General features: G+C 45.2%; 1 protein-coding gene across 1 annotated transcript; it reads left to right on the forward strand.

Moving 5' to 3' along the window:
• Positions 1-874: 874 nt before the first annotated feature.
• On the forward strand, positions 875-14,059 carry Tagln3 (transgelin 3). Its single transcript, XM_026395931.2, has 4 exons — positions 875-1,150; positions 2,307-2,481; positions 12,363-12,465; positions 13,918-14,059. The coding sequence occupies exons 1-4, from the start codon at positions 971-973 to the stop codon at positions 14,057-14,059; spliced, it is 600 nt and encodes a 199-aa protein (XP_026251716.1). The 5' UTR covers positions 875-970.
• Positions 14,060-14,289: the final 230 nt, after the last annotated feature.

Consider the following 14,289-nt stretch of genomic DNA (forward strand, 5'->3'; position numbering starts at 1 on the left):
TTTATAAAACTTGCTCTTAATGTCTTTTACTCTAAAATAGCACTAAAAAGATTAAGCTCTTGAATGAAACTAGATGGAGGCACAACAGTTCTCCACACCGTGGAAGTTTCTGGATGAAGCTGGGCTGACAGTTGAAGAAATAAATGATTGCAGCTCTCAGTTTCTCTCATCCTGCCCTGCCACACAATTGTTACGTCAGGGCAGGGAGAAAGAGGTTTGGCTATTCCTGCCAGATGGACAGTTAGCAAAAGGGACCCTCCTAGGGGCCCTTCTCCTCTCGTGCAGCTGTTTGCCGATCTAGCATACAATTGTTGTCTCCCAGAGGGGGGAGAATGGTGCATCCAAGAAAGGAGCTCCCAGCGGGAGGGAGGTTGGCTGGTTTGCCCGACGACACAGGAGAGGGTTGGCTTTTGGAGGGCTCTTAGCAACAGCCCTGATTTGACCCCCGTCAACCCCGAGAAAATCAAATCAGCGTGCCATTCTTCCAGGGGCGATGCAGCATTCGCAGCTGTAGGTCAAGGCAGCGTTCCTCCGGGCCTGTTAATTACCTGCTCTTTGCGCTCTCTCCATCGCTGTCTTTGCAAAGCGCTACCGAGAAGTGGAGGAAACGACCACTACCCCTCCCCCTCACTGCCTGGGGGTTCAGGCTCGATTGTGAGTCCCTGTACATACATCATCTCGTCTCTTTGAGAGGCGGGACTGGGGGGGGGGGGTTCCAGCCCCCCTGGACAGGCCGAGGTTTTATTTTAGAGTCACTGGAGCGTGGCTGCGCTTTCCTTTCCCGTTTGTAGGTGAAACCCCATTGGCTTCATTGGCTCCTTCATTTAAACCACGCCCGGCTTTCTGCCCGTTTCGCTGCTGCTGGGCCCCGGCCGCCCAGCCGCATCCCAGACCTGTTCGCAGGGAGCCCGGGCGCTGTTGCGGCTGCTATTGTGTGGATGCCGCGCGTGTCCTCTCTTCTCTTCCAGAGATGGCTAACAGGGGCCCCAGCTATGGCTTAAGCCGAGAGGTACAGGAGAAAATCGAGCAGAAGTATGACGCGGACCTGGAGAACAAGCTGGTGGACTGGATCATCCTGCAGTGCGCGGAGGACATAGAGCACCCGCCCCCCGGCAGGACCCATTTTCAGAAATGGTTAATGGACGGGACGGTAAGACTGGCAGCGATCTTGTGGCTGGGGTGGTGGGCAGGAAAACCCTTCCCAGGGCTCTTTCTTTCAATGCGAGGTCGCGGGAGGAGCTGCTGTTGCCAAGTCTTTCTCACGGGAAGGATAGGGATGCCTTTATTTCTTCTGGGTTGGAAAATTCATGCTCCCTGCACAATTCCCTAGCTGGCTCTGAGGATTTCCCCATCTATCCAAGCTTCACAGCTTCCTTCTGAGTTGTCGGCAAATTTGAGGCCCTCGTGATTTTTCCATTGAGAATAGAGATAAATATTTCCTTGTGATCTCTGCAGCCTTCTTGGTGCATCAGTGCTTCTGGGCCATTACTTCCCCCAGGGGAACCTGCTGGTTACACAGTAAAACAAAGGATGGGGGTGGGGGTAGCCTCCTTCCCAACCTCTGGGAACCAGGCTCCCTGGAGGTGCTCAATGGTCATTTGTGGATGGATGGGTTCTCAGGAACCTGAAGGGAGTCCTTCTTTGATAATGCTGTCATGTGTGTTTTGGGGATTTGAGGACCACAGGCTCAACTGAATCAAACAAGTCCATCTCTTCTTGCAAGCTGTGATTTACTGTTACATAACTGCTATTCCACGTATTTGTTGAGTAGCCCAGGACTTGGGTTATAGGTGTCTGGGTAAAGATACCACCCAGTGTTCAAGTTCAGTTCTTTTATACATCATTAACACATATGGGATGAGTTATTGAAAACTGATTCTGATCTGTCTTTGGTACAGGGCAGATCAGAACCCACCCTTCCTCCCCACAGAAACCATAAACTCATCTCTTCATTAAAAGTGTGGAATCATGTTCCTCATCACCTTGTGCCATTCCCTATTTGTAAATATTCTTTCCTTTGTCCTGAAAAGGGAACAAGGAGGAATAAGAAGGGAATAGGCTGCAGGGCTCTCTGTAGTGGGGTGCAGCCCTGGGAATAGGGCGATCTGAGTTTTGGGGGTGTAGTGTGGAAGCCTGACTGCAAAACCCTGAACCCATGCTTTCCTGGGGCCTGTGACTTGCTCTTACCAAACCTGGTGAGCTGTGCCTTGTGCTGTGCATATTGTGGGGGAGGGATTCACTTCTCATTTATGATATTGATTACAAAGGGAAACACTGATTCTGTGTCCCCACCCCACCCCCTTCAGGTCCTGTGCAAGCTGATAAACAGTTTATATCCACCAGGACAAGAGCCCATCCCTAAGATCTCAGAGTCAAAGATGGCTTTTAAGCAGATGGAGCAAATCTCCCAGTTCCTAAAAGCTGCGGAGATCTATGGCGTCAGGACCACTGACATTTTTCAGACGGTGGATCTATGGGAAGGTAAACAGCCCTTCAACCTCTGGGTCTGTTCTCCTCACCTCGCACCCCTCCCCTTTGCCCTATCTCTTTGTGAAAGCCACTCAGGATGTTCTTCCCTGTGCCTGTGGGTGTGTGGGGAGTGCTCTCAGCAGCCCTATTAGCCTCCCTCTTTGTGATGCTCTTTCAAAAGGGGTACTTTCCTCTAGGAATGCACACCCTGAGGACACTGGCAAAGGATCTCAGAGAATTAGTGCCGTAAACAGAATCCTCCGTAGAGAGGAAGCAAAAATGGTTACATGGATGCCTTTTATTCCTGTTGCCCTCCCATAGCAAATCATAGCTCCTGGAGGAGAAGGGAGGCAGGGGGCCAGTGTGCTTCTGACTCACCAGCAGCAAGGCTTACAGACAAAGCCATCTGGTGCAATGTTGTCATTCAACCCGAGAAATAAATAGCACTTGAATCTTTTAAACAATTATCTGGGAGCTTGGTGACTATACCTTTCACATAGGTGTTCTGCTGACAGGGAATGTGACAATTTTTTTTTTCTTTCACCTTTGTGAAGTGACCTGGTGAGGAAATCTTACAAAGGCATAAAAATCAAATTGCATTCTTAGACACATTTAGCATTCCACCTTTATTGGGGAAATGATGTGAATGGAGACACTATCATGGCCTAGTGTCCCTTTAAAAACTGCGTGTAGCTGAATCCTTTCTCAACTGAGGACTGCCCGAGGCACTGAGAGATATGGACAGTGTAAGCAGGACTGCCAGATTGACTCTCACGTGTTCATTGTCACTAGTCATCTCTCACGTGCTCATTGTCACTAGCCATCATCATGGCCTGACCAATAGGATCCCCAGGCTAGTGACCCAAATGGCTTTGCTGACAGTGAAAATGGATAATGTTCCTCTGATCAAAAGGCAAGGCATTTTAAGGGGTATTCAGAGGGTGGTTGGAAGAGATTTCTAGCAGAGGAGCACTCTACCAAACAAGTTATAAACAGTTACCTCCGTAATCCTCAGTTACCTACTTAGACCATTTCATGTTCCCTGACAGATAAGTAGTTAAAATCCTAAGATGCCAAGAGATTTACTTTGCTTTTTTGCCATTAATTTAAAAACTCAGATACTCCAAAATTCAGGCCAGGTTACTGGACTTCATGGACAGTTGCCTCTAAATTCCTGTGTACTGTGGTCCAGCCTTGGTGCCTGCTTTCTAGATCAAACCCATGATGAGTTTCCTGAGTTAATAAAGAGAGCTAAGGGTTATTGATGTTCTCCTGTACACTAGGCTTTGGATAAGTGCTTTACTGAATAATGCCAATCACTTCTTCCAACAAAATTATAAGGTAAGTGTTTTTCATTTCCCCATTTCACAGGTGTTGAAGTATGTCCATGGTTATGTGTGTCTGTCCGAGAACTAGTAATTAGAAGAGCTGGGACTCAAACACAGGCCCTCTGATGCCAAAGAATAGGGCCTTAATTAGTCTTCCAAGGCATTCTTTGGCCAGGAAGCCTAGTTTCCTTCTCTTGCACCATGAAGATGCTGTTGAGTCACAATAGTGACTAGCCACTGCTGCTGTTGATGATGATCATGACAATGACAACAATGAGGAGGATGCATCAAAGCTGTGTGGGACTGAAGGGGGGAGTTAGTGTGGATGGAAGGGACCTGGTGAGCCCCCCTCCAAGTGCAGGAAGTATGTATGAGTAGTAAACTGAGAGGTCTGTAGAAGTCAGGGATCCCAAGGGAACTTTCCTGTTTTTACATTACTAAGGAGGCTTTACTCCCCTTCCCCCTTTGCCTGAAGACCATGAAGGTGAGCTTTACACGGGGGAGGTATTCACCGCAAGAGGAATGGGGCGTGGGGAGCAATGATCCCTAATGAACAGCCTGCTGGAGGTCTACATCACCTGCTCCAGCCCCCTGTGTGGGATTCTCCTTAAGGATCAGGAAGACTAAGAGGTGTGACTGTGGTAGCCTGAGATAGGGCTGTGGACATTTGGCCCCAGGATAATTCTTCTAGAAAAAGAGAAAAAGAAACACTAAGGGTCCTATCACCAGCACAGAAGAAGGATCAGCTTTTAAAGGAAAGAAGGAAAGAGATTCATTCCAAGGGTGCTGTCACTGATGGTAGTTAGAAGAACTCTATGTAGACTCTCCAGAAGGTTGGGGAGAGTTGAGAGTGTAGACAACAGGGAGGTAGATGCTTAGGAGTTTCTTAATGACGCCAGAGGCCTCTGTGGGGGTCAGAGGTTCAGGGAGATAGGTTATGATTTGGACAGCACTCTTGATATTTCCCAGGACCTTTGTTTGAAGCTCTGGCCAGAGCTGGTTACGATATATTTGATCACAGATGGAAAAGCTGGTTTCTTTGAACAGAGAAGCAGGGTGGGTGGGGAATCATGGATCTAGCAAGCAAGGCCAGAGTTCTTGCTCAACAGCTGGATGCTACTCACGAGTTTTGCGATGACTAAGCTGAAATCAAAGGGCTGTTGCAGAACAGAGAGTTGGCATGTTTTTGTGTGTCTGCATTCATGTGAAGGTGTACAAGTTGTATACACAGCTATTGGACTAGCTGTTTTGTTCAGTCCCACACTCAACTTACAATTCTACCCTCTGACGGAGGTTTTAATTCCATCCTCATATGTCAGTTTACTGTCCCCAATTCCCTGCACCATGGCTGTGGTAGCCATGGCGTGGTGGTTATGGCTGCTGCAGCCCCAGCCTTCTTTTCCTGGGCATTTCTCTTCCTCCTCTGCAGGCATTTTATACTCAACTGCTCTCAATCCCCCATTTTCCTGGCTTGACCTTTTCTTCCTAAGCAAGGATCTGCTTGCCCAGAGATGCCTGGTGACTTTCCAGGCTGCCTCTCTTGCAAACCATTAAAACTGCAGAAGTCAAATGTTGCCAAATGCTTTCTTGTTTAGACTTCAATTATTTATAGAAGCAGGGGCCCCAGATACATCTATCATCCTTAAGCCCCTTTGAGGTGAAATATTTGGAATTGACTTGGGAACAATCAGAATACAAGATTTTTCAAAAAGGAACCCAAGGCTCTATGTCCAGGAAAACACCTGATCACAGGGGCATTGTAGACTAAAGCTACTGAAGTCCCCTCTAAAGGAAGCTGGGGTGACCAGTTCCTTCTGGTGATAGAGAAGAAGGGAGAACAGTTTTGAAGAATGGAAGGAGACTGGGGTGTTTTTCTCTAGGATTAAAGAAGGTAAGTATCCTGGCAGATTATTTTCCAATTTGCTGTGGATGCTGGGTGAGATGGGGTGGAGTCAGCTGAGCTGTCTATGACACAGAGGAGAGTGTGCTGTAGGTAAGACTGTACCATCTTTTCTGAGAACAGAAAGGAGAAAAAGAGGAGCAAGAAAGGGAGGGGTGTGTGTGTGTGTGTGTGTGTGTGTGTGTGTGTGTTAGAGAACACATGAGAGTGAGTGTGCTAATACAGGATCTGATTAGAAAGACTGCAGTTAAAGCTTACCCTGGAAGGTAGAAGAGAGTACAGACCCCTGAGTCAGAAATTAGACTTCCTGGTTCAAATCTGTGCCTCACTGCTTTTTAATTAACCTCTATGCCTCAGTTTTCTCAAGTGTAAAATGGGGCTAATAGTACCTACTTCTCAGGGTTGATATGGAGAATAAATGAGGGATACATTAGAAATGCTTAGAATATTGCCTGGAAAAAGTAGAGTGTATGAAGTGTTGGCAGCATAGAATTATTCATGTCATTGTCCTGTCCTTTCTTAGACTAATAGCAAGTAAGAGATGAAGGAATGAAGCTGGAAAGGTGCTCTTCTTACACTAAATTAATGGCCACACACAGGAGCTGACAGGGTGGCCTGTTTGACCTTTGCCCTCTCTCCCATCTGCGGATCCTTCATGGGTCATCCTCCAAACAGGAAGGTGCACGCTCCACAAGTCATTTGATTGACTTGTCTCTCAGAGGTCGTTGCTTTTTTGGTATCTTTCCCCGGGACTTGGAGCTTGGCCAATTTCAGACCCAGCAATGGAACAGCATGAGTTTGGGAGTAAGAAGGGATAGAAACCCTTCTTCAGCTGAATACCAGCAGCGTGACCTTGTTGAGGTTGCTTGGCCTCTGCTCTCTTCTGTGTAAACAAGTCTAGTGTCTCCCATGTAGATTTATTATAAGGATCAAGTGTAAAAAGCTTAGCACTGTGCCTGGCTCCTAGACACCTAATAAACATTGGTTTCTCTTCCCCTACCATTAGCCCATCAGTAACTGACCTTTCTTGTTTATTTGTATAACCACTTGGCAGGTGTTAAACATAAGGAATTCTAGAATGTCAGAGCAGGCAAGGCTTAAAGATCAACGAATCCAATTATTCTTCTCAGTGAACTCACTGATGAGGACCCTGGCTTACATGGTTTTGTCATTCCTGCTCCCTTCCGTTGATGACTCAGAGTTGAGGGTTGTGGTTTACACTGGAAGTGGAGAGCCTGGAAGGTTCAAAATATATTCTTCTGCGAGGTGTCACTATATGTGCCATTCCTCAACAGCAAGAGCAGAAGAGACATTCCACCCAGTGTGAGATATTTTGGGATGCTGCGAGGTTCTTGAGGCATCACAAATACCTGCTACCTGACACTTCCTTTTCTATCAGCATAGCTTTCATTGCTTTTGTTCTAAGTGGCTGCTGACAATCGTATTTGATTTTTCTCAACCTCTGACCTGCTTCAGAATCACTTGGTAATCTTGGGAAAATACAGATTGGTAGGTCACAATTCCAGTTTCTGAGGTATTGACTGTGGGGTGAGGTCCAAGAACTTGCATTTCTTACCAATTTGCAGGTGATGCACCTTCTGCTGGCCTGGGAACCCCACTTTGAGAACCACTATCCTTCCCTATTTCACCATCCTGGGGAGGAAAGCAACAGAAATTTATAAAACCTACAGAACAAATACAACCTACCCTTTGGCATTTTTCCTTTGACAACAGCAGTATTTTCTCTACCTTGAGTGTAAAACCGAGAGCTATGCCTAAGTTATTATTATTCAGGGAAATAAGAAATGATTTTTATTCCACTTATGGCTTTCTCTGTAAGTGCAAGAAATATTATTTTAGGAATCCAGTTTCCAAGAGGCAAAAGGTTGGGTTGAGACTGATATAAAATAGAAGTAACTCTGAAAAATACAAATTTGACTTAAGACTCGTTTTCAGTGTTAAAAGGAGAAATAGAAAGTAGAGCATGGCCCACCCAACTTTCCTACCCAAGTGATTTCTCTATTGCCTTTTTTCTCTCTTAATCATTCTCATTTTTTCTTTCCAAAGATATGCATAAGATACCTTAGAAGTAAAAAAAATTCAGAGTACAAAATTCTTGTTAAACTATCTGTGTGGTAATGTCTCTCAAACTTTACCAGCAGTAAGAATCCTTGGGTTGGATCATTATGATGCAGAACCTCTGGCCCCACTCCCCAGACATTACAATTTAATAGTCTGGGGTACATGACTGTATTTGGAGTAACATTACTTTGTGATAAAATGTGAAGTGAGGAATTCTCCATTGTCAAATAAGTGTCCATTGCTACCTGACACTCTATTTTAGATTTTCCAGGTGAGAGAAAGAGCTACCATCCATCCTACCAACCTTTTTAAGTTTTTTAAAGGTTATTTCTTTCATTAAGGTTTAAGTTCACAACAAAATTAAGAGATACGTATTTCCCATATGCCCACTGCCCGTCAAATGCCTAGCTTCCCATTATCAGTGTTCCCTACCAGAGTGGTAATTAATTGACAAACCTATATTGACACTACATTATCACACAAAGCCCACAGTTTACACTAGGGTTCACCCTTGCTGTTGTACATTCTGTGGGTTTGGATAAATGTATAATGATGTGTATCCACCGCTGTAGTCTTATACAGCATATTTTCACTGTTTTAAAAATCCTTTGTGGTACATTTTTTATCCGTCCCCAACCCCAACCCTGGCAATCACTGATCTTTTTATATTCTCCCTAGTTTTGCCTTGTCCGGAGTGTCATGTAGTTGGAATTATATAGTGCACAGCCCTTTCCAATTCTCCCAGCATTTTAAAAAAATTTCAAGTCTAATGTTAACTTCCTCCTATGACAGAGGTCTGGAAAAAAACACAGAGACTGATCAAAATCCCAAGATGTTAGTGTTAATATGGCCTCTCCTCTTCCCTGTGTCACTTTTCTTCTTATGGTTAGTGGTCTATTCTTAGATCACCATCAAGACTCAATCTAATTTCTGCTGCATCTAGAAAATTCTCAATCTCTGGTTTGTCCTTTTTTAGACTATTTTTCTCCTTTATTTTCTTGGAAGAATGGCCTTGAATAGTGGTGCTCAAGCTGACTTGAGGAGCCACAAGCATCCAGCAAAACATCCAGGGACAATCTCAGGGAGCAACATGATACTAAGTCGCCAGAGCTCTGGATGTCTCCCAACTTGGGTCAAAGCCCTTCTAATGATAGGTTTTGCTTTTCGACTTTGTGAAAGAAGTTATTGCTTAACAAATATTATTTAGTATTTATGACATGCTGGACATTGTGATATTTAAAGAAATTGGAAACTAAAGTATTAGAGCAATGCTTGCCTGTCCATTTGGCTGTCTCAGAATCATCTCAAAAGATTGCCCCAGAACCTGAATATTTAAGATGCTTAGGTAATTCTGATGCTTTGTTAAGTCATCAGGTTAAAAAAAAGATAAAGAAAGAACAGATTTTTTTTCCAGCTTGCCTGATGATTTAAATCACCTGAGGAGTTTATTAAAAATGTAGACTCCCACTACTGGCCAAATTAGTCTCTCAAGAGAATAACCTCAATATTCATATTTTTAAAAAGATGACCCCCACCCATATCCCAAGAAGCCAAGAAGCTTGGGAATCTACTCTGAATCAACTGTGTATGGCCATTTTTTATACTTGCGTGGTTTTGAAGGCTTCACAACAAGGCAGATGTTATACTTTGATACAAGCAGTTTAGCTTTTGTTGTTTTATTCCCAGCACTGTTCACAGGTCTTCTGAAACGTCATTGATTCTTCGTACATTTCAGTTTTTTGTTACCTGGTTACAGAAATCGGCCTCCACAAGTGGCCCCAACTCCTTCTTCATGCCCCTCTCATCTAACAGTACATACTTGACAGGGCTTCTGAACTGGCAAGAGAGGTCAGGCTGCAAAAAGGCCCTCTTACTGTCTCATCAGCCCAGGAGTGGTGAAAGTCTCCACAAGGAGCCTCTAGTAGAGAGTATGCTAGTCCTGAGGAGACAATGAGCTAGACATGAACTGGTCACAGATGGCAGATTTCTAGTCATAATATTAGTTAAAATCTTGACAATAATTCACTTGGTCAGCACACTGATTCTAACAGCTTTTCTTTGCTTTAATGTTATTTGGGTAAAGATACAAAAAAAAGTTATTCCAGATGAAAGCATTCCAAAACTTATGGCTATTTGGGGTTGATGCATTTGATCCTGTGAAGCCCAAAACCTGTGTCCTGGTTTTATCTCCTTTGCATTCCCTGTGGCCTGGCACTGAAGCAGACACTGTGACCCCTCCCATCATCCCTGATCACTGGCTCCTGCTAAGGAACATGCTTCCCCATCTAGCCTGCAAGGGGGCCCTTCAAGAGAGGGCATGTGGTCAAGTGGACTTTGCATTCAGGCTGATCCAAGCTACAGCTTGGCTCCAATTGACCTGTCAGGTGACTCTGGGCATACTAATTAACCTCTCTGAATCAGTTTTCCCATCTGTAGATGGGGAGAAATAATCCCAACTCCATGGGGTTAATTATGATCAGAATAAAGCATCTACCCTATAACTGATATTAAATCTCCTGCCTTGGGACCTTTCTTAAGGGCATATCTTTCTGATTTGTTCTTGTGTAATAATGTTTCCCCCTCCTGGTTTCAGAAACCTGTACATTACAGCCTCCATCAGGTAATCACTTCCTTTTTAACTCTACTGGAATGAGGGTGGGGGTGGTATAATTCTAGGTTCCTGGTCATCTCTCCTTAGCCTGGAACAGCTTTTCCTGTCCCTTCTGGGTTCATGTTTTGCATACATTAATTAGCTCGCCCCTGGTGAAGGAGACTCCTGTGGCTGAAGGAAGCTTGCATATCCCTCATGGCTGCAGGGTGGCAGCTAAGGCTGAGTTGCTCAGGCTTCACATTTCCTCAGATCTGGACATTTCAGGACAGGTCTTTCCAACTATCAGAAACAGACTTCTTGTGTGCCCTTTGAACAGAGTGGAGAAGATTGGTAGAACCTAACCTGAGCCTTCCTATGCTCTGTCATTCTCTTTTAGAATGCTGTGCTTAAGACCAAACCTACTCCCTATCTTTTCCCAGAATGAGTCTTTAAAATGTCATTACTACAGTTCTATTAAAGAAAAAAAAGCATTCTGTCATACAGTGACAATTACAGAAATGCTTTTCATCTGTGGAAGAAAATGCACAACCATCTCTGCATTTCCTCTCTCTTAATTCCTAGTATTCTTTCTGCCCTTCCCCTTCCATCTGCCGCCCAGATACTCCATTCACCACCCCAGCTGTTCCTTGAATCTGGGGATTCTCCACTGACAGCATTTCATCCTGTATCCATCAGCCAGTCCCACAGGCCTCCCCAGGATCCAGACAATCACCCTGTGGTTAATGCGGGAGGTGGGGGTGGAGGAAGAGAGGCCAGGGAAGGAGAATTTGCTCTCTCTTTGTGTAAATGCACATCCTGGACTGAACTTCCGGTGAGAGCCTTTATTGTTTATTTTATTACAGTTCATACTCCATTCTCACTTTCCATCTGCCTTTGCTCTGTAATTCTGTATTCCCCAGTGACTGAGCTGCAGCAGCCGGGCCAGAGACCACAGATGGCTCACTCTGTCCAAAGAAGGACTTTTCATATTTGCCCTTAACTTTCCCAGCTCCCTGCCAGGCTGAAAGCTCCTTTCCTTTTTAACCAAGTGCCTTTCAAGCTCTTGTATTCCACACTGGTGTCTTGCACAGACCTTTGATCTGCTTTCTAAATAGCAGGTGACCTGCACAGCAGCATCTCTCTCAGCCTAGGGCATGTCACCTGGAAAGGAGGAAAGGAAAAAGGATGGGAGGAGCAGGCTGACTTGCAGGGCCCAACTGCCTCCTCCACAGGCTCCTCTGGTGGCCGCGCTGTCCTTCCCATGCAGGCCACACCTCATGTGTCTCTTTGCTCTCCTCTCTCACACAAGTGAGTGATTTATTGTCTCCATTTTCTTCCTTTCACCCATCACAAAATAGAGGGCCTTTCACTTGTGTCACATGGAATGCTTTCTGTGTGGATTTGCTGTTCTCCATTTGCCAGACCTCCGGCCCACTGAGCCAAGTGAATGCTCAATTTGATGAACATGGATGCTTTTAGATGCTTTTAACCCAGATAAAGCACAAGAGAGGAGCCCACTTGGTGCCTGGTGCAGAATCATTCCATCCAGTCCTTTGCTCTGTGGTTTTCTTTTCTCTTTCTAACCTGAGGAAAGTGCTCTTCTGCAGACCAAGTTGACAGCCCCTCCTGAGGACTTTCCTTCCCGCAGCTTGTAGAACCCACCAAGGCAAGGTCCTCTGCTTAGGACAGGGACCTTTCTAGATCTGAGCTGCAGGTGTTCAGAGTGTTTATTCCTATAGCCAGTACGAGTGGATTGGAAAGGTAACTGATATGAGTGGAGAATAATTAATCAGGCTTGTTTGTGTTCCTTTCTGAGTAATTTGGGACTGGTCACCTTAGGATCACTTTGGTAAGTGTTTGATAGTACTTCCCCCTTGAATGTGGTCATCCACAGCTCCCTATCAGAATTTCTTTCCTGGGTGTGCAGCTACATCCTTCCAGAATTCCTTGGCCCTGACACACACTTGGCTTTAATCTCTTCATTGGCTTCCAGGGAAGGACATGGCAGCTGTGCAGAGGACCCTGATGGCTCTAGGCAGTGTTGCAGTCACCAAGGATGATGGCTGCTACCGGGGAGAGCCATCCTGGTTCCACAGGTAAAAGTTCCTTCTTTGCCTCCTGCAGCAGACAGTTAAAGAGAGGATCAGAAGCCTAGGAGCTCCCCAGGGCCATTTGTATACAGAACCCCCAGGAACAAGCACTCCTGGCCCACAACTGAGTTCCCCAGCATTCTACCCAGGGCAGAGAGAGTAGGGCCTTTCTTATTAGATACCTGGATCCTCCTGCTCAGCCAGATGCCTCTCCTGAGGATCAGTGGGAATGGATGGTCATTTTTAGAAGCAGTTTGATGTCTGTACTTGGTTTATTAAGACCTGAGAAGCCCTGAGTATTCCACCCCCCACTCACTCACTCACCTACTTCCTCCCTCCCTCCCTTCTTTCCTCCCTCTTTTTATTTTTCTTTGTGTACTTAATGAAAGTTAAATATATCCTGTTTGCCAAATACTGTCCTGGTTAATATCTGCTATTCCAATGCATTAATAATAACACCCTCTTCCCCAAATTTTCCAAGTCTGGATGATAAATCATATGGACATCTCAGATTACTAAAAGGATTTTTGGGGGATTTTTCTTTTGGAGGTAGGGTAAGGACAGGGAAGGTGGGAAGTTAAGTTGCATAGCTTTATTCATAGCAAATAATTGGTAAATAATTTTCCTAATGCCCTTTTCTTGTCAATGAGAGTTATAAAAATGTACCAGCTTATGTCACTTTTTAAAGTCACTTTTTAACGTATTTTTAAAGATGAATTGACTGTTTGTTTATTTTTTATTTTTTGGTGATGCTGGGGATTGAACCAAGGGCTTTAGTGCATGGGAAGCAAGTGCTCCACTGACTGAGCTATATCCCCAGCCCCCTAGCTTGTGTCATTTTAAATGACCTTGGTTTGAAAAATCTCCTCAATATTGATCCATTGAATATTGATCCAGCATTATTAGTATGTGGCTGCAAATCCAAAACTATTTACTACCTGGCTCTTTAGCAAAGTCTTCAGACCTCTGACCTAGAGTAAGACATTTGCCCTTGTTAACTCCTAGGTCCCTCAGCTTTAAAATGGAACATGAATCCTTGGTCCTGTGCAGGAAGGGTAGAAGGGGGTTAATGGCATGGTTTGTAAGAAGCATTAACTTTGTTCCAGAAGAGCGGAGGTAACCGTGAGAAGATGCAGAATGAGATGGCTGAAAATGGTGGAGAAGAAATAAATGAGAGTGGGGAGAAGGGGAAAAAAAGAAGGAAAGATGAAAGTCAGTTCCCTAGGGAGGCAGCCACAGATTCTCCTTTTCTCTTTGCTGGAAATTCTGAAAAACATCTGGGCTTCTAAGGATAGGGGCCCAAGCCTCAGGGAAGGGCAAGAATTGGGGTAGGTCCTGGCTCAGGGTGGGCCTGCTGGTCTATTGGATGATCTCAGATAGAGCCCCTCTAACTGTACATCTTGACAAGGCTTTGAAATCTGTCACATGACATTATTCCATCTCACTCTCCCCATCCAGGAAAGCTCAGCAGAATCGAAGAGGATTTTCAGAGGAGCAGCTTCGCCAGGGGCAGAACGTAATTGGCCTGCAAATGGGTAGCAACAAGGGAGCCTCCCAGGCAGGCATGACTGGGTATGGGATGCCCAGGCAGATCATGTAAGGTGCCGCATCCTGCCCCCCGTAGAGAGGACCAATGTTCCACCCCACAGTCTCTATGAAAAAGAAATAGGTAGTCAGTCACCTTCTGACCTTCTCCTCTTTCTCAAAGCCTCCTCTCCCTGGTTTCTGCAAGTGCTGCATTTCTGCCAAGAATCCACGTTGCCTACTGCTGCCACCTTCTGTTCTTTTTAGAACTATGCAAGGACTTCGCTTCCTTCCTCCTACTGAGCT

The sequence above is a fragment of the Urocitellus parryii genome, chromosome 2 (genome assembly GCF_045843805.1).
Source record: "Urocitellus parryii isolate mUroPar1 chromosome 2, mUroPar1.hap1, whole genome shotgun sequence".
NCBI classification, from domain to species: Eukaryota; Metazoa; Chordata; class Mammalia; order Rodentia; family Sciuridae; genus Urocitellus; species Urocitellus parryii.